The following is a 17,304-nucleotide window of genomic DNA, read 5'->3' as shown; positions in this document are numbered from 1 at the left end:
TATTTAATACTTGAAGAAGGACACTAATGAAAAGGAAAGTTGGGTAAGAAGTGGGAAAGTGCCACAATTGCTTGCAGCCATGTCACAGCCCTTGCTGGAGACTCCCCCAACCCCACCACCCCACCTACCTGGCCAGCATACTCTACGTAGTCCTGTTGCCCAGGTTGGGAGCTGACCCTGGAGCTGGAGCTGGCGGTGCCTTGCTTGGTACGACACAGGACGATGGCATATTGGTTCAGGTTCCCAGTCCTCTGCACCGTGACACTGACAGACCCTGCCTTCTCACTGACATTGTAGCTGGAAGCATGCAAAAAGGCATCTCTTAAAATATGCCCCATGGTTATGAAAAAACAGCTTGTTTAATGCCTGTCTCTTCCATTTGGTTCTTGGCATTAGGTAGTCTGAGAAGAGGAAGTTTGGTTCCTCTAAGAATCCAGGCTGTAAATTGAGGGAATGAGTTCACCTGAACAATCAGAGCACCAAACAAACAGGGAAGCTGTGGATGCAGAATGTCATCTTCCCTGCTTTGAAAGCAAGCTGAGAGTCAGTTTTGGAGATGGACAGCACATAGGAGCTATGAACTTCAGATTTCAGGGCACAGAGAAAGGAAAAACAATCTCTCTCTACTGGGGTTGAGTAATCACAGTAGGTCAGTGGGTTCTTAGGGTTCTTAGGGAAGAAAGCTGCTCTGAAGGCAATCAATGACTTAGGTGGGAACTGACTGGACCAGATCTCCAGGAACTGTGTAATGGAGTCAGGGCAGAAGCAGAGGTAAGAAAATGTGAGGTAAGCCTACATAACAGAGATGTTTAGACAAACGGAACTTTAAAACAATGGGGGAAGGACAGGATTAATTTAGCTTGCTGCTCAAAATCTCTACTGCATTTGTAAAGTAGAAGGCCAACTATTCATGTGCTATTGATTCATAATAAGTATCTAGGTTTGGAAAGGCCACAGAAAGTAGGGCATGAGCTGGGCTTTGTTTTTCATCACTGAGGATGGCCCCTGGACCTGGGTGCATGTCTTGTTGCTGTGAGGACAGCAGGGAAAGTGCCTCTGAGAGCTCAGTCCTCATTGCCAGCTTTGGGACCGTCTATACCACTTAGTCCATTCAATGTTAGAGGGTTGTCCAGAAAAAGGGATGAATTTTATTGAATTTATTGAATTTTGAAGGCGATACAATTGAGAGGTAAATAACAGCAAAACATATGTAAAAGTTGATTCTAATTTTCCTCTAATTCTCCAAATGTGTGTAAGAGTAGAATAGCCTGAATTTGGGGCACATGAAATCAAGGTTTTAAGTCTTCCTTTTTTCCCCCCAAGTTCCAATTTTTATCTGAATTTTCATGAAGTTGATTTCTTGGATAGTGAGTCTCTGAAATGTAGGCTTAAAGAATATTTCCCCCACATAAATTATAATCCTAGTTATAATCTAACCTATAAAATCAGCACCATGCTTGCACACTACCTTTAACAATCAGTATCCCTCTGTTTGCCTTTCTAACTCTCCAACAGATTAGAAAAACATCTTAAAGGGCTGTCCACATCAAGCCATGCATTTAGCCCTACAAATATACATTCCTACCAAACCCAAAGAAGCCAGGGGAGAAAACAGGCTTGGGAACAAGGAGAATACAGATGGAAGATGAAGATATTGATAGTGTGGGCCAGTGATTATTTTCCAAAATTGAATGCCTATTTTTATTTTTCCTATCAGTTCTACTAGACTCTCTTCTAAAACTTGAAGACAGAAGAAAAAACATTTGTCTGAGAAGCAGCAGAGCACATCGTTAAGATCACTGGGCTTACATCCTGGTCTTACTGCTTATTAGCTATGTGACTGTGGACAAGTTACATAAACAAGTTTCTGTCTCTATTACTTTGCCACTGTGGGGACAGGAATGGAATTCATCTCAGAATTGCAAGTATTATTTAAGATGATGCATGTCAAGTCCTAGTGCAGTACCTAATACATACAGTACTCAAAAAATATTTGGTGAAATTATTACTTTTATCACTGCCATCATCACCATCACCACTATCATCAGGTGACTAGAGCTGCCCCCCAGCATCCTTCATCCTGACTCCCTCTGCTTGCCTGATTGATTTCTCAAGAAGGAAAGCACAGTAAAATTTGTACCTGGTATACTTAAAGCTGATGAGGGACCACTGGATATGGAAGACATTGTCGCTGACCACATTGGGTTTACTGTCTTTCACCAGAAACTGAAAACTATCCATCATCTCACGGATCTTCTCCTTGTGCAGCACATAACGAATCAACCCCAAGTTCACATCCTCTGTGAGAAAAAAGACTCACTGTGAATTAACCCAGGGATATAATGACAGCTTCATAGATTACCACACCAACATACCTAGTTTATTCTTCTAATGGGTTACAGACAAAACTTATTTTCCCAAGCACCAAAAGTATAGTAGTTGTTAAAATAAATGTTTCTGTCAGATTTTAAAATAAAATCCTGAAGCTCTGTGAAAAAAAAGATGTGTCTTTAAGTACAGAGATATTGTAAATATCTCTTATGCTGTTATAAAATGAGAATCCCAGGGTCCTGACAAAAAGTACTTCAATAAATGTCTGTGAATGTTGATGGCAAATCCTAGAGTTGACAGAGGAAAGTCTTTGACTCCATCCTCTGTGTTTATAGCCTCATACTCAGACCTAATTCCTTCTAATAAAGGTTCTTTGGAAGGTATATGCTAATAAGAATAGCTGGGGTTGGGTTAAAACTTCCCACACAGAAAGCACAGCTAAAAAGGTGTGATGAGAAAACACACAACTGAGGACAGAGAGTAAAAAGAAAATTCATGGAGCATCAATTTTGAGATGCAGTTTTGCAATGACTGCTCCCAGTCAAGTCAATCCTGAAAAAAGTCTAGAGGAGCCTGACAAGCTTAACATGGCCTGCTTGAGGTGATTCAAAACAAGGAAAATATTTCTGTTGAGCAACCTATACATGTTGATTTTAATTTCTAGGCTGAAGACTTAAAGTCTATAATCCTTAGAGAACAAAAAATAAATCACACAAGATCACAGATCTTTCATAATGTCTGCTTGTTATTTTTTGCTTTCTTGTTGTTATTGTTTTTTTTTTAAAAACCAAGCAGTATCATGCATTCTTTTCCAGAAAACCTGGCCAACATTTAGAGCAATTTAGGAGTTGAAGCAGCACGGTAAAGGTGAATTTTTCTTTGCTGTAGTTCATCATCATAGGGAAAAAAATCAGGAGAAATGAAATTCTTAAGTTGGACGGTTAGGCACTAGAAGATCTCTGCAAAGAGATTACTTGGGCATAAGTAGCTGGAAGTGGCTGTGAGAAGAATCTGGGAGATAAGGAGTGTGACATTAGCATAGATTTCTCCCATTTCTTAGTCCCCAGAGAGTCCCCACCCTGAGTGAAAGTGGCAGCAGCTCTGCCAGGCTGCAGCTTGTTCTCCACAAAGCCATGCTTAGGGCCCGTCGTTATCTCATAGACAAGCTGTGCGTCCTCGGTGTCTGGGTCCATGGTCAGCAGTTCCTTCTTGGTGATCAGGTTGGTTGCCTAGAATAGAAACCCATTAAATTTAATTCCTGAGGTGGGAATAAAGCAGGAACAAGACCCTCTGACTCAGATTTAATTCAGTTCAACAATGATTTACTGAGTGTATTTACTGCATGGAAAGCTCTGTCAGGATTGGAGAGGCTATGAGGATGAAAACCATTCCAACTTCTGCCCTTGAGGTATTCACACTTCATAGGGAAAGAAAGGCTCATGCACAAGGTCAATGTGGCAAGAGCTATAATGGAAGACATAAAAAGACAGCTGTACACTTTTTAAGAGAAAGAGAGAGAGAGAAAAAAAGATTAATTTCATCTGGAGTTGAAGGAGGATGGATTGGAGGCAGGGATTTGAGTTGGGCCTTGAAAGAAAGTTGGAACTTTGAAAGAATAATTCAGTACAGGGAAGGTGGCCACTTTCTAGGAGTCAATTATGATACTTGAAATAGAGTAAGAGAAACAGACTGTACCCTGATATTGCCCAAATACACTGGCTGAACTTTCATTCATTCATTCATTGAAGTATTTAGTAAGGGCCAAGGTTTGAGCAAAGAAAGAGGGTGGTCAACAGTATTGAAGATTTTTTTAGGTCTAGTAAGGTAAAGACAGATAATTGGCCTCTGGATTTGGCAAAATAGAGGTCACGGGTGACTTTAATAACAGTTACTGCAATAGAGTAGGAGTAGGGGGTAGAAACCCAATTGGAGAGTATTGAGAAGAGAATGGAATTGCTCTGAATAAGGTGGGGAAAAAAGATCAAATAGGGCACAGGGGAAATTGGCAGTAACTTTAATTCATTTTTTTTAAACCCACCCAATTCAATTAGAAGCTATAGTGCAACAGCTACACATACAATGAACTGATCAGCTCCATGGAGATGGTAAACAAGCCACATCCTAGAAAGAATACCACCCACAAATGCAAGAAACCAGTTCTCAACTGAAGAACTATGTTTGGGTGGGGATGTGGATTTAGTGCTTGACATGATTACTAGGCGAAAATTATGGCATAGATCTTAAAATGACCAATTTGGAAATTAGGAGAAAGAGAAAGTAATGTCTAAAGTAAAATTCATCTGTGCACACTTACCTACAAAAATGGCCCGCTTCTTTCTCATTTATGGTAGACACTCGATGTTTTCCAAAATCCACCCTCCCCTTCTTCTAGTGAACAATATTTCAGCTGAGCCTCTGCCTGCCCAGCTAGAGATGCTATTTCCCAGCCTCCCATGCAACATTTGGGCCATATGAACGATTTATTGCCAATAAATATGAGTGCAAGAGATGTATTCAATTTCTGTATCACTTGCTTAATATGGAGTTCCTTGCCCCTCTCTTTCTGTTTCCTCCTTGCCATATGCTGGTACAGTCGTCCCTCGGTATCTATGGGGATTGGTTCTAGGCTTCTCTGAGGATTACAAAATCCATGGATGCTCAAGTCCCTTATATAAAATGGCATAGTACTTGCATATAACCTACACACTTTCTCCTGTATACTTTAAGTCAAGATTACTTATAATACCTAATGTGGCACAAATGCTATATAAACAGTTGTTGTACTATATTTTTAAAATTTGTATTATTTCTTATTTTTTATCCTTCAAATATTTTTGAGCCACAATTGTTAGAATCCACAGATGTGGAACCTGTGGATACCGAGGGCCAAATGTATATTGATGAATTTCTGAAGAAGTTTGGCCAGGAGTCAATAGCAACCACTTAGTGATGGCAGAACAATAAGGTGGAGGGAATCCACATCTCTAAGTGCTCATGTAGAGCCCTGCACTGCCCACTTACTTCCACCCTATATGTGAGAAAAAAATAAATAAACTTCTATCTAGTCTGACCTACTATATTTTGGGGTCTTTTTAAAGAGCATCTTAAACTATACACAATCGTAACCGATCCTACACAAGTTTATCCTAACCAAACTCATGGAGCTCACTAATCTTGGGAAAATCAGTTTATTTAGGGAGGGATAAACAGGTGAGCCGAACTGGAGTTCTATTCATAAGTCATTGTCGTGAAGAAGGATGTAGCCCAAGTTGGGTGGTGTGAACATGACAGAGAGGCAGGCCTTACCTTGCCATCCATGTATTCCAGCCACTGGAGTCCCAGGTTGGTGACAATTCTAGGCATGCCATCATCTACTGGGAGAATGTCTACTCGGAACGGCTGAGGTGCTGCTGTCATAATCTGAAGGGGAGGGCAGAAAAGAAAACTCATCATTCACAAGCACCTGAAGTATGTCAAGTCCAGGGCCTACATGGCTGGAACCTCTGAAATCTGTTGACACTTCAGAGATGAGGGATGGGCAACTGAGCCTGTTCCCATCCCTTATTGTCTTGGCACAAGGCCTAAGGGAGAAAGCTGAATGATAGAGTGAGAACAATGTAGGAAGAAAAGGAAAAACAAAAACAACAACAAGTGGCATTCTTGCTGGCATTTCACCTGCTTTGGAAGTTGGTTTTTACACACCTATGTCTTCTTTAGTTGAGTTCAATATTGCCTTGGGATGAAAAAAAAACAAAAACAGTACTGTTCCTTTCAATAAATCTTGTTAAAATTTTCATGAGAGGCTGGCAAAAATAATCATTAAATTGTTAATGTTGAAATTTCTAGGTAGGATTATGCCAGATGTGAAAGAGGTTTTCATGGGAAGATATTTTCTTTCTTTTTTTTTTTTTCCTTTTCCCATTGTTGTTGTCTGTTTTAAGGAAGAGCTCTCTAAATGAGGGTGAGGGGCAGAAGAAATCAAGAATAAAAGTATTTGTGGGAGTAGTGAAAAGGAAATTTCGTTTATAATCCCATTCTCACAGATACACACATGCATGCATGCAACACACACATCAAAAACTGGATCTAGCATCTCCCTGTTCCTGGGTGGATACAGCAAGTTGGGACACAGGGCAATGAGATGTTGGCTTTTCAATCTCCCACAAGCCACCTTCTAAATAATTTCCATTTTTTAAATGACATCGTCCCTCCAGAGACCTGTTGTAACATTTTGTTTATAAGAGCAGTATCCCTCTTGCTGATATATCTTGAAATCTTTTTTCTCTTCTGAAAGTCAGACTAACTGGGGAGCAGCTACAGTTTGGGAGAGAAAAAAACAGGAGTGATGACTTGCCAGGTGGTGATGCTGTGCAGACACCAAAATGGCAGGAAAATCCCAAGAGCCATCCCACCGACATACCAGATAACTGAGAATGACCTTCTCACAGACTGTTTGTCTCTAATGGACACAGAGGATCTTTTTTTCCAGGAAGATAATCCTTCATCGTCAAAGCAGAAAAGGAGCTGTGCAGGCCTGAGAAGTGGATCCTTTTGTTATACTGGAAGTATAGAAAGGTGTACACATGCCGCTCACTAAAACTGCCTCCCCCAGGTCAGACACAGATGTAGGGGTGGCCCCAGGCCCACCTTTCACCAGAATTGCAGTTTTTCCCAGGGGGGGGTTATGAACTACAGGAGAGCTGGCTAACAAATGAAGGGATGAGTAAAAATGGCGGCAAGGGAATGGAAGGGGAATCAACATTTCTTCTGGATATCTGGATGTTAGAAGACAGCAATTCCTTTAGTAAGTAAAGCTTGACAGTTGCACAACCTCAAGAGAAAAGCATTTTACTGGTTTCACAAGCTGGTTCTAAAATGATGATGATTATGATGATGATGATGATGATGATGATGATGATGATGATGATGATGATGTTTACAGCTTCAGTTTATCTGATGTTCCCTGTGTGCCAGGCACTGGGCTAAGTGCTTTATGTACATCAGGAGAATATGTATCACTTCCACTTTACAGATAGGGAAAATGAGGCTTAGAAAGTTTAAATGATTTACAAGTACATTCAGTTTGTGCATGACAGGGCTGGAAATTAAATCAGTATCTCCTAGGATACACATGCAGAAGAATGAACTCGGGCCCCTATCTCTCACCACATACAAAAATCAAATCAAAATGGACTAAAGAATTAAACCTAAGACCTCAAACTATGAAACTATTACAAGAAAGCATTGAGAAAACTCTCTAGGACATCACTGTGAGCAAAGATTTATTAAGTGTTATCCCACAAGCACAGGAAACCAAAGTGAAAATGGACAAATGGGATCACATCAAGTTAAAAGGCTTCTGCACAGCAAAGGAAACAATCAACACAGTGAAGGGACCACCCAAGGCATGGGTGAAAATATCTGCCATCTACTCATCTACAAGGGATTAATAAGCAGAATATATTAGGAACTTAAACAACTCTACAGGAAAAAATCTAATAATCTAATTTTAAAATGGGCAAAAGATTTGAATAGACATTTGTCAAAAGAAGATATACAAATGGAAAAGAAACATATGAAAAGATGCTCAATATCACTGATCATCAGAGACATGCAAATCAAAACTACTTTGAGATGTCATCTCACCCCAGTTAAAATGGCTTTTATCTAAAAGACGGTAATAAAAAATGCTAATGAGAATGTGGAGAAAAGGGAACCCTCATACATTGTTGGTGGGAATGTAAATTAGTACAACCACTATAGAGAACAGTTTGGAGGTTCCTCAAAAAACTAAAAATAGAGCTACCATACAATCCAACAATCCCACTGCTGGGTATATTCCCAAAAGAAAAGAAATCAGTATATCAGAGAGATATCTGCACTCCTATGTTTGTTGCAGCACTGTTCACAATAGCCAAGATTTGGAAGCAACCTAAGTGTCCATCAATAGATTAATGGATAAAGAAAATGTGGTACATATACACAATGGAGTACCATTCAGCCGCAAAAAAAGAATGAGATTCAGTCATTTGCAACAACATGTATAGAACTGGAGGCCATTCCATTAAGTGAAATAAGCCAGGCACAATCAAACATCACATGTTCTCACTTATATATGGGATCTAAAAATCAAAACAACTGAACCCATGGAGAGAGAGAGGAGAAGAATGGTTACCAGAGGCTGGGAAGAGTAGTAAGGGGGCAGAGATGGTTAATGGGTAAGAAAAAAAAGTTAGAATGAATGAATAAGGCATAGTTTTTGCTAGCATGACAGGTGACTAATGTCAAAAATAATTTAATTGTACATTTTAAAGTAACTAAAAGAGAATAACTGGATTGTTTGTAACACAAAAGATAAATACTTGAGGGGATGGATACACCATTTTCCATGATATGAGTGTTACACATTGTATGCCCATATCAAAACATCTCATGTACCCCATAAATATATATACCTACTATGTACCCACAAAAATTAAAAATAAAAAATTATTTTTAAAAAATCAATATATTTTGGATGCAAAAACCACACTCTTATCCACTGCTATTTCTCAAAGACTGAGAAACAGTGGTTAGGCTGAGGGGACCTAGTCCAAAAAGAGAAAAACAATCTAGAGATACACAATATTATTCAAAAACCAGATGAAAGAAAAATTAAGGAGTAAAGGATGGGCAAAAAGAAAAAAGAAATAACAGTAATACTAACAACAAGAACTATCACCATTTACTGAGCACTGCTGTCAATGGTGTTAAGCACTTTATGTGGATTACCTCCTTGGATCCTTAAACCAACTATTTGAAGCAGATAATTACTGTCCATTTTACAGATGAAAAACTGAGGCTTAGAAATGTAATTTGCCCAAGGCCAATCTACTAGCTACTGATAGAATGAGAACTAAAACAATGGTATGCTTGATATAAAAATCCATGTTCTGCCTCTGCCATGCAGTGCTAGGCTACCTCCTCCAGTGTCCTCACCCCTCACCTCTTTTCCCCCTTCCTCAATGATGAAGAAGGGGTTTGTCCCATCAGAAACAGTGAAGGTGAACCGGTCCTTGAGGGAGTTACTGCCGTCATGGCTGTAGCTGACCCGGTTCTGGTAGATGTCTTCCATGGTGAAGGTGGAGGTGAGGTGGAAATGCTGCCCATTGCTGGTTCGCTCGATGGTGCCATGGCGTGGAGGCTGCACGATGGTGAATGTGACAGACTCGGCCTGTCCGGAAGGCAAAATACCCAAGAGGAGGGAAGCTCATAACAGAAACCAAAAGAGTGAGTGATGCCCAATTGCTGGTCAAGGGTAGCAGAACCCGAAGACATTGATAAAGTAAGGACTGTATTTTCTTTATAGACACCAAAAATAGAGCTAAACAGAATGACCATACTGTTTGCTACAATTGCACTTACATTCTGGTACCTTCAGTTGTAAGATTAAAACATTTAAATTTCTTCTCTTCAGGTCATAGGGGAAAGCCTGAATTTTTAACCTCTACCAAGATGAAAGAAAATAGACCTTTTTAAACTTTTCATTTCCTTCCCATACATCTACCCAAAACTCTTATATACAGAATCTCATATGCATCACAACAGAAGCTAGCTTCTCATTTTTAATCACTGCTTCTCTGGTGACCCGCAGAAAGAAAAAATGCATAAAATCCTTCCCAAGGCTTTCCAAGGGTTTCCTACCAACTTAAAGCAAAATGCCAAGGCCTAACCTGGGCCAGCATGGCCCTCTGTGACCTAGTCCCAGGGTTCCTCTCTGGTCTCATTCTTTTCTCCTGCCTGTTCAATGGGTTCCAGCCTCTTGGCCTCTTGCCACCTTTGCTACAGTTATTCCCAGAGTCTAAGTGCACTTGATCACAGTGCCTTTGCATTTCTGGTTCCCCTGTCTGAAGAGTGAATTCTCCCAGATAACTGCATAGCTTGCCCTTTTGCTTAACAATGTCTTTGCTAAAGTATGACCTCCTCAGAGAGGCCTTCTCTGGATACTCTAAAGCAGCATATCTATCAATCTCTATCTCCCTCATCTCCCTTTATTTTTCTGCATAGCACTTGTTGTATCTGATATAATATGTTCCTTCTTTTTTTACTAGTAAGCCTTTCCCCCAAACAAAGATAGTAGACTCTCTAAGCCTGCAAATTTATCTGTTTTGTTACAGCCCTGTCTTTAGCATCTACAGCAGAGTCTAGAACCTCATAGGTAATTAATATTTGATGAAAGAATCAATCAATCAATGAGTGCTGGCACAGAGAAGGGGATACGTAGAACTAATTAATAAGTGTGGCAGTATGAGTTTATGTGAGCTAAGTCATGTCAGAATGTGAGATGCTTTAATCTGGAAGCATGAGAATAAAAGCTTAGTCTCCACATGCCTGTTTCACTGTACAAAGCCTAGTCTTTGAGGAGGCTCAAATTGTAATAATTAGTTGCCATCAGAGAGGTCTGGATGAAGGAGGTGAAAGGGAGAAAAGGGTATATAGGTATAGAAAATCCCTGTTCATGCTAATGGGAAATAATAACATTGGGTAAAATGTCATCTACCCGGTTTTCTGTAAATCAATACAAAATCAGCATGTTAAAAGGATTGTTACATGTACTCAAGGGAGAGGATGAATGTATTTAGGTTTTCAGAAAGGGTCTAAAAACAATTTGATCTCAAATGCATTTGTTTTTCTTTTCCAGAAGGCCCTGGTATCTTCTGTTTTTTAATCCTTCCAGGATGCTTGCACTCACCTTACAGCTCCTCCCTACCATCAGGATGCACAGCTGCAACTTGATAGCTACCACCAGGTCAGCCTCTCATTTAGCCAGAGAACCCAGGGGAAGAAGTGCTCTTACCTCTGTGTCAGCATCCACCGCCTTAAGCTCAAACTCTGTGATGGTCTTCCTCACGCCCTCCTGCACCCGCATTCCTAAGTTCTGTACAACAGGCAGCGAATCATCGACAGGGTGAAGAGTGATATGGAAAGTCTGAGTCACCTAGAATGGCAAGAAAGTGCAGGTGGGACACCTGTCCCCAGCACCTACCCAACAAGTCCAAGGTAGGTGCTCTCTACTTTTCTCTTTCACACATTGCTGGCACAAGTCAATAATTAGGAGCCCCAGAGTGAGTCCTCTTGGGCAAGAGCCAAGGTGGCTACAGAGGCTGCCCCTACCCCTTGACTGAGAGCAGAGGAAAATGAAGCTCTCCTCTCACCAGTCACTCTGCCTACTCCATTCAAAGAAGATGGCGAGGAATCAATACTTTTCAAGGATGGAGTTAAGTGCCTCACCTACCTCATTGACTCCATCAGACAGTGTAAAGCTGAAGGCATCTGAATGTTTCTCAGCCTCACTAGAATGGACATACTGAACATTTCGTGAAGTCAGATCAGCTTGAGTAAAGGAACTAATCTGGATACCTAGAAAAAGGGGAAGAGAGAAACAGAGACAGGATATTAAAATGCTAGCCATATATCTAAGGCTAGGGAAGTGTCATACTCTCACCAGATAGAGAGTCCTTTGTATTTTTCTTATAGCATTTATGTCCTCCACTTGAGGACTTTGTTGTTAGAATTGTTTGTGGATACAACAGCATATCTTCTGTGGGAACACATGTTAACTTAATTATACTGGCTTCTATGCGCAAAGCCAACAGCAGGTGTTCAATGTTACTCTTCTTTCTCTTGGGGTTTATGTATGTAGGTAAAATCTGTGAAAGGTAGAGCCACTGTCTTATTCTCCAAGCCCCTCTCTGTTGAGTTTTGTATTCCCCCAAGCTTCACAGTCCTTTCTGAAGACCTACCCTCATTTTAAATATTGCATAACGGTTTAGCTTTTAAACTGACGTTACAGGGCTTGGCTACACATGGCCTTGTTTCTATGATTGGTGAGCCATCCCTGGCTGCCATAATTTTACTGGATATTCTTCAAGGTTCCTTTTAACTCTCAGGTCTATGATTCTAGCTTCTCCCATCCCACTTTAGCCCGTCAGGCAGTAACAAAACTTACCGCATGACTCTGGGGCATGAGCAATTATTCCATACCAAATCAAAAATGACCTGGAAAAACAATATCCTTTAATAACATAATAGAGAAAAAATCATGTTAAATTTTTTTTTCAGAGTCGTTTTTAAAACAAAAAATTTGAAAGAAATTTTAAACAATGGTAAACTATCCCACAAATGTGCAATGTCTCTGTTTTAAATGCCTCACAACATTTAGCAAAACAACTTGGAATTGTTGCTTCTATCATAGGGCTGCTAGGGCTCATACCCAGGTGCCAATCAAGACTGAAACGAAAATGACATCTTTTAATCCTCCAGCACAAATTCTCTCTTTCTGATTCTGGGTTTTGAGGTATTAATCCATTTAATCTAGTCCTTTAGTTTGGCCCTGAAATTGATTTGCTGTTTTCTGGGTTTTGTGATCTGTCATTGTTAACCTACAAAGAAAATAAAGATTCTATATTGACTCATATATTTAAGGGTGACATCAGTATCACTGCTTTATCTTTAAGAAGTTAAAAAAAATCAACACACGTGGTTTACATTTGCATCTCTCCTTATCATCTGAAATTTGTCACCCAGATACAATAGCCTCCCGAATATGGGGGCATTAATTTTTTGATGAGGCGTTTTATGTTTCTGTGCTTGCTACATCAGTTCTTGACAGGCAAGAAATGTAGCACCCTGTCTTATAGCTTTGTCTTTTGGCTCTGGACAGAAATCCATACCATTCTTTAAAAATTTAATAACTTCAGACTTGCTGCACTGAGAAATTTAAATCTCTTCCCCCTGTTGTGAATCCATTCTCACAGCTCACAGGAAAATCTCATCTGGATTCTCACCATCAACTGGTCACCTAATTCACTGTTCCCTTTATGGAAGTCTAAGACTGATTAAGAAAGGTGATAGATTTTGCCTTCCTCTTGAGATTGATTTTTTTAAACATTTTTTATTGAGGTAAAATTGACACATAATAAATTACATATATAGAGAGTGTGCAATTTCTTTTTCTTTTCTTTCTTTTTTTTTTTTGTCTGAGACAGGGTCTCACTTTGTTGCCCAGGCTGGAGTGCAATGACACAATCTTAGCTCACTGCAACCTTCACCTCCCAGGTTCAAGAGGTTCAAGTGATTCTCCTGCCTCAGTCTCCCAAGTAGCTGGAATTACAGGCATGCGCCACCATGCCTGCCTAATTTTTGTATTTTCAGTAGAGACTGGGTTTCACCATGTTGGCCAGGCTGGTCTCTGACTCCTGACCTCAGGTGATCCGCCCGCCTCAGCCTCCCAAAGTGCTGGGATTACAAGCGTGAGCCTCTGCCTCTGGTGTAAAGTGTGCAATTTCATAAGCTTTGGAACACCCAGAAACCATCATCTCATTCAAAATAGTGAACCGATTCATCACCCCAAGTTTCCGACTTATGCTTCATAATCCTTCCATCCTTCCCTTTTCCATCGCCTACCCCAACCCAAAGCGACCAATGAATTGCTTTCTGATGCTACAGATTAGTTGGCATTTTCTCTACTTTTTAATAAATAGAATTATATAGTATATACTATTTCATGTCTAGTTTCTTTCATTTAGCATGCCCCATATATAAAGCTGCTGTGATTATTAGTGTGCAAATCTTTGTATGGACATAAGTTTTCATTCTTCTTGGTAAATCTCTAGGAGTGAAATGCCTGGAATATATGTTAGGTGTATGCTTAATTTTTCAGAAAACTGCTAAACTGCTTTTCCAAGGTGGTAGTACCATTTTATATTCTCACTATATTGCACGAGAGTGCTAGGCTTGATCTTAGTGCGACTTTCCCAATTCCATCTAGCAAATATTGAGCACCTACTACGGGTGGAACACAGTTTAAAGACTGCTTATTTATGTTGAATCTTATCTTTTAACAAGTCTGGGAGGTTGAGGTTAGCACGTTACCCCCATTTTGTAGATCATGACACTGTAATTTATATAATTAAAAAGTTATGTGACGTACCCAATGTCACATAGCTAATAAGGGGGCAGTGATGAAATTGAAACCCGAGGCGGTCTAATTTCAAAGTTTATGCCTGCTAGGAGCACTTTTTGTAAAACTTATCTAGACAAGAAACCTCTTGGATTTCACTCTTCTTTAAAGTGTTTTCAATATGAAAGTAATATATGCCTATTAAAGAGAATGTGAAAAATCTAGATGAGTAGGAAAGAAAAATCATTCATAGACTTACCACTGAAAAAACAACACAATATTTTTGAGCAGTTCTTTCTAAAATGCTTTATTGGCTATATGCTCTTTCTTGTCTGAAATATTGATTTTGATGGGTTTTAATATTATCATTTAAATGACACCCATAAATATGTGCCAGGGGTAACAAGTTGCATCTAGAACCTGAGTTTTAAGAGGACAAGGATTTTTTCTTGTTTCTTCACTGATGTGCACCTAGAATAATCCCTGGAACACAGTAGATGTTCAAACCACATTTGGTGAATTAATTTAGATTATCCACTATAATCTATACCTAAGAGGTTCTATTGAGCACATACAGTCATGCGTCACATAATGACATTTCAGTTTTGGTCAACAACAGACTGCATATAATGGTGATCCCATAAAATTATAATACTGTACTTTTTCTGTGTGTAGATATGTGCAGATACACAAATACTTACCATCATGTTACAATTGTCTACAGTATTCAGTACAGTAACATGTTGCACAGGTTTGTTGCCTAGGAGCAACAGGCTATATGCATATAGCCCAGGTTTGTAGCAGGCTATGCCATCTAGGTTTGTGTAAGCACACTCTCCGATGTTCACAAAATAATGAAATCGCCTGACAATGCATTTCTCAGAATTGTTAAGCAATACCTGACTATATTTTCAATCATCATCCACTTTTTATTTTTAAAATTTTAGCCTTTGCTAATTGGGTTTTGGAAGACTTCATCTGCTCATTTGTCAGCAAGGTGGTGTTTCTAAAGACATATTGCCCCTACCGCTGTCACAACAGGTAGTTGCTATTTGAAATATCTTGAAGGGTTTTAATCCCATTGAAGGTGTTTTCAATCACTAACCTGCTGGCTAAACTATGTATCTGGCAGTATTATGGAGACCCACATTAATCCTGTCAGTCTTTCCAATTCCCCTGGAGGGCCAGCACGCTAAAGAAAGCACAGTCCAGGTCAGGGAAATGGTGTGGAAATAAAGCATCTCTGAAGAAATTGCCTTCTTAACAGCATGTTAGATGATGCCTCCGTCCTCTCACTTGCAGCACAGCTGTGGGCAGTTCTATGTATGTTACCCATGTCCATGTCCTATCTCAAGCTCATCCTGTGGGAGACTCTCAGCCTTCTTGCTTCAGGATTTTTGAAAAGCCTCTTGTGATGGGTTGAATTGCACCCTTTCCCCACCACAAATTCATATGTTGAAGTCCCAAGCCCCAGTATTTCAGAATTTAACTTATCTGGAAATAGTGTCATTGTAGATGTAATTAGATCACATGAGGTCATTGGGGTGGGCTCTAATCGAATATGACTGGTGTCATAAAAAAGGGAAATTTGGATACAGACATATCTAAACAGGGAGAACACCACATGAACAAGAAGATGGCCATCTCCAAGCCAAGGAGAGAGGCCTGGGGCAGGTCCTTCTTTCACAGCCCTCAGAAGGAGCCAGTCCTACCAACACCTTGATCTCAGACTCGCAGCCTTCAGAACTGGCAATAGATTTCTGTTGTTTAAACTGCATATTCTGTGGAACTTTTTAATGGTAGCCCTAGCAAGCTAATATGCCTCTGCTCTCAGGGAGAACCCAAACCAAGACAATGGGCTCATCCTATTTTGGTTGGTCTCACAATACTGAAAGAGGTTGAAATAAAGAGGAAACGAAATAACACCATTGCTAAAGCATCACCTCTGAGAATTGTTTCCTAACTAACCCCCATCACTCTCTTAGGTGGAACCTGCCGTGCGTGCTTTGGGCTCCCCGTGTCCTCTGCCATGTTGCTAGTGAACATGTGTGTGAATTATGTGTGTAGCAAATTATGTGTACCTGGCTACTGAAACACATGTGCACATATCTGTCTACATGTCCCCCCACTTCCAAAACGTAAGTATTCTCTTGTAGCAGCTACTCAGTAAGTGTTTGTTGAAGGGAGAAAGGAAGGCAGGGAGGAAAAGAGGAAAGGAAGCAATTCTAACATGACAAGTACCATATGTATGTAATTACAACCCAGCCTGTAAATAGAATTTCACTGGGGTCCTTTTAAAAGACACTCATATTCTAAGCCCCATCTCTAGGAGACTCTATTTATTGGTCTAGGTGGGGCCCAGGCATCATTATTTTTAAACACCTGCCACTCACTCAGGTGATTCTAATGTGTAATGTTCTAATCACTCAGGTGATTCTAATGTCCAAACAGAGCTGAGAACCCTTGATTTAATAGAGAAGTAGAAAGAACGATCAGAACACCCGTTTTGCTTTCTTTTTTTGTTGTTGTTAAATGCTTTCTTTCTGCTCTATATGAGTCACATAGGCCAGTGTAATACACTGCTTTATTTCATTGTATTTTTTTGTTATGTCTATAACTGGAACAGTCACAGCCCCCTCAGAGGTAGCAGATAAAATGGTGGATGACATTAAGATCAAGTATTTGATCTTATTCAATCTGTGCAGAGGTGGGGTGGTGGTTATGTCTGAAGTTACATGAATTCTGCAGGTTTAAAAAAATTATTTTAGATTCAGGGGTACATGTACAGGTTTGTTACAGGGTATATTGTGTGATGCTGAAGTTTGGGCTTCTGTTGATCCTGTCACCCATATAGTGAACACAATATCCAACATTAAGTTTTTCAGCCTTTTCTCCCCACTCCCTCCCTCCCCAGTGTCTAAGGTTCCCATCTTTATGTCCACGCATACCCAATGTTAAGCTCTCACTTACAAGTGAGAATATGTGATATGTGGTTTTCTGTTTTGAATTCTGCAATATTTTTAATAAGAGAA

The 17,304-nt window shown here is 39.9% G+C and overlaps 1 protein-coding gene across 5 annotated transcripts in view; it reads right to left on the bottom strand.

Annotated features, from left to right (window-relative positions):
- FRAS1 (Fraser extracellular matrix complex subunit 1) overlaps positions 1-17,304 on the bottom strand; it is a 477,046-nt gene that overhangs the window by 68,546 nt on the left and 391,196 nt on the right. For all 5 annotated transcript variants that reach the window (XM_054554107.2, XM_054554103.2, XM_054554105.2 and 2 more), the window contains 7 exons: positions 11,606-11,730; positions 11,168-11,308; positions 9,317-9,544; positions 5,638-5,751; positions 3,410-3,560; positions 2,141-2,300; positions 129-297 (listed from right to left, as the gene is read on the bottom strand). In XM_054554107.2, the coding sequence (XP_054410082.1) occupies positions 129-297; positions 2,141-2,300; positions 3,410-3,560; positions 5,638-5,751; positions 9,317-9,544; positions 11,168-11,308; positions 11,606-11,730 (1,088 nt within the window). The remainder of the gene's footprint in view (positions 1-128; positions 298-2,140; positions 2,301-3,409; positions 3,561-5,637; positions 5,752-9,316; positions 9,545-11,167; positions 11,309-11,605; positions 11,731-17,304) is intronic.

This window comes from Pongo abelii, chromosome 3 (assembly GCF_028885655.2).
Source record: "Pongo abelii isolate AG06213 chromosome 3, NHGRI_mPonAbe1-v2.0_pri, whole genome shotgun sequence".
NCBI lineage: Eukaryota > Metazoa > Chordata > Mammalia > Primates > Hominidae > Pongo > Pongo abelii.
The sequence above is the reverse complement of the archived record's forward strand: the minus strand, read 5'-3'. Positions and strand labels throughout refer to the sequence as shown.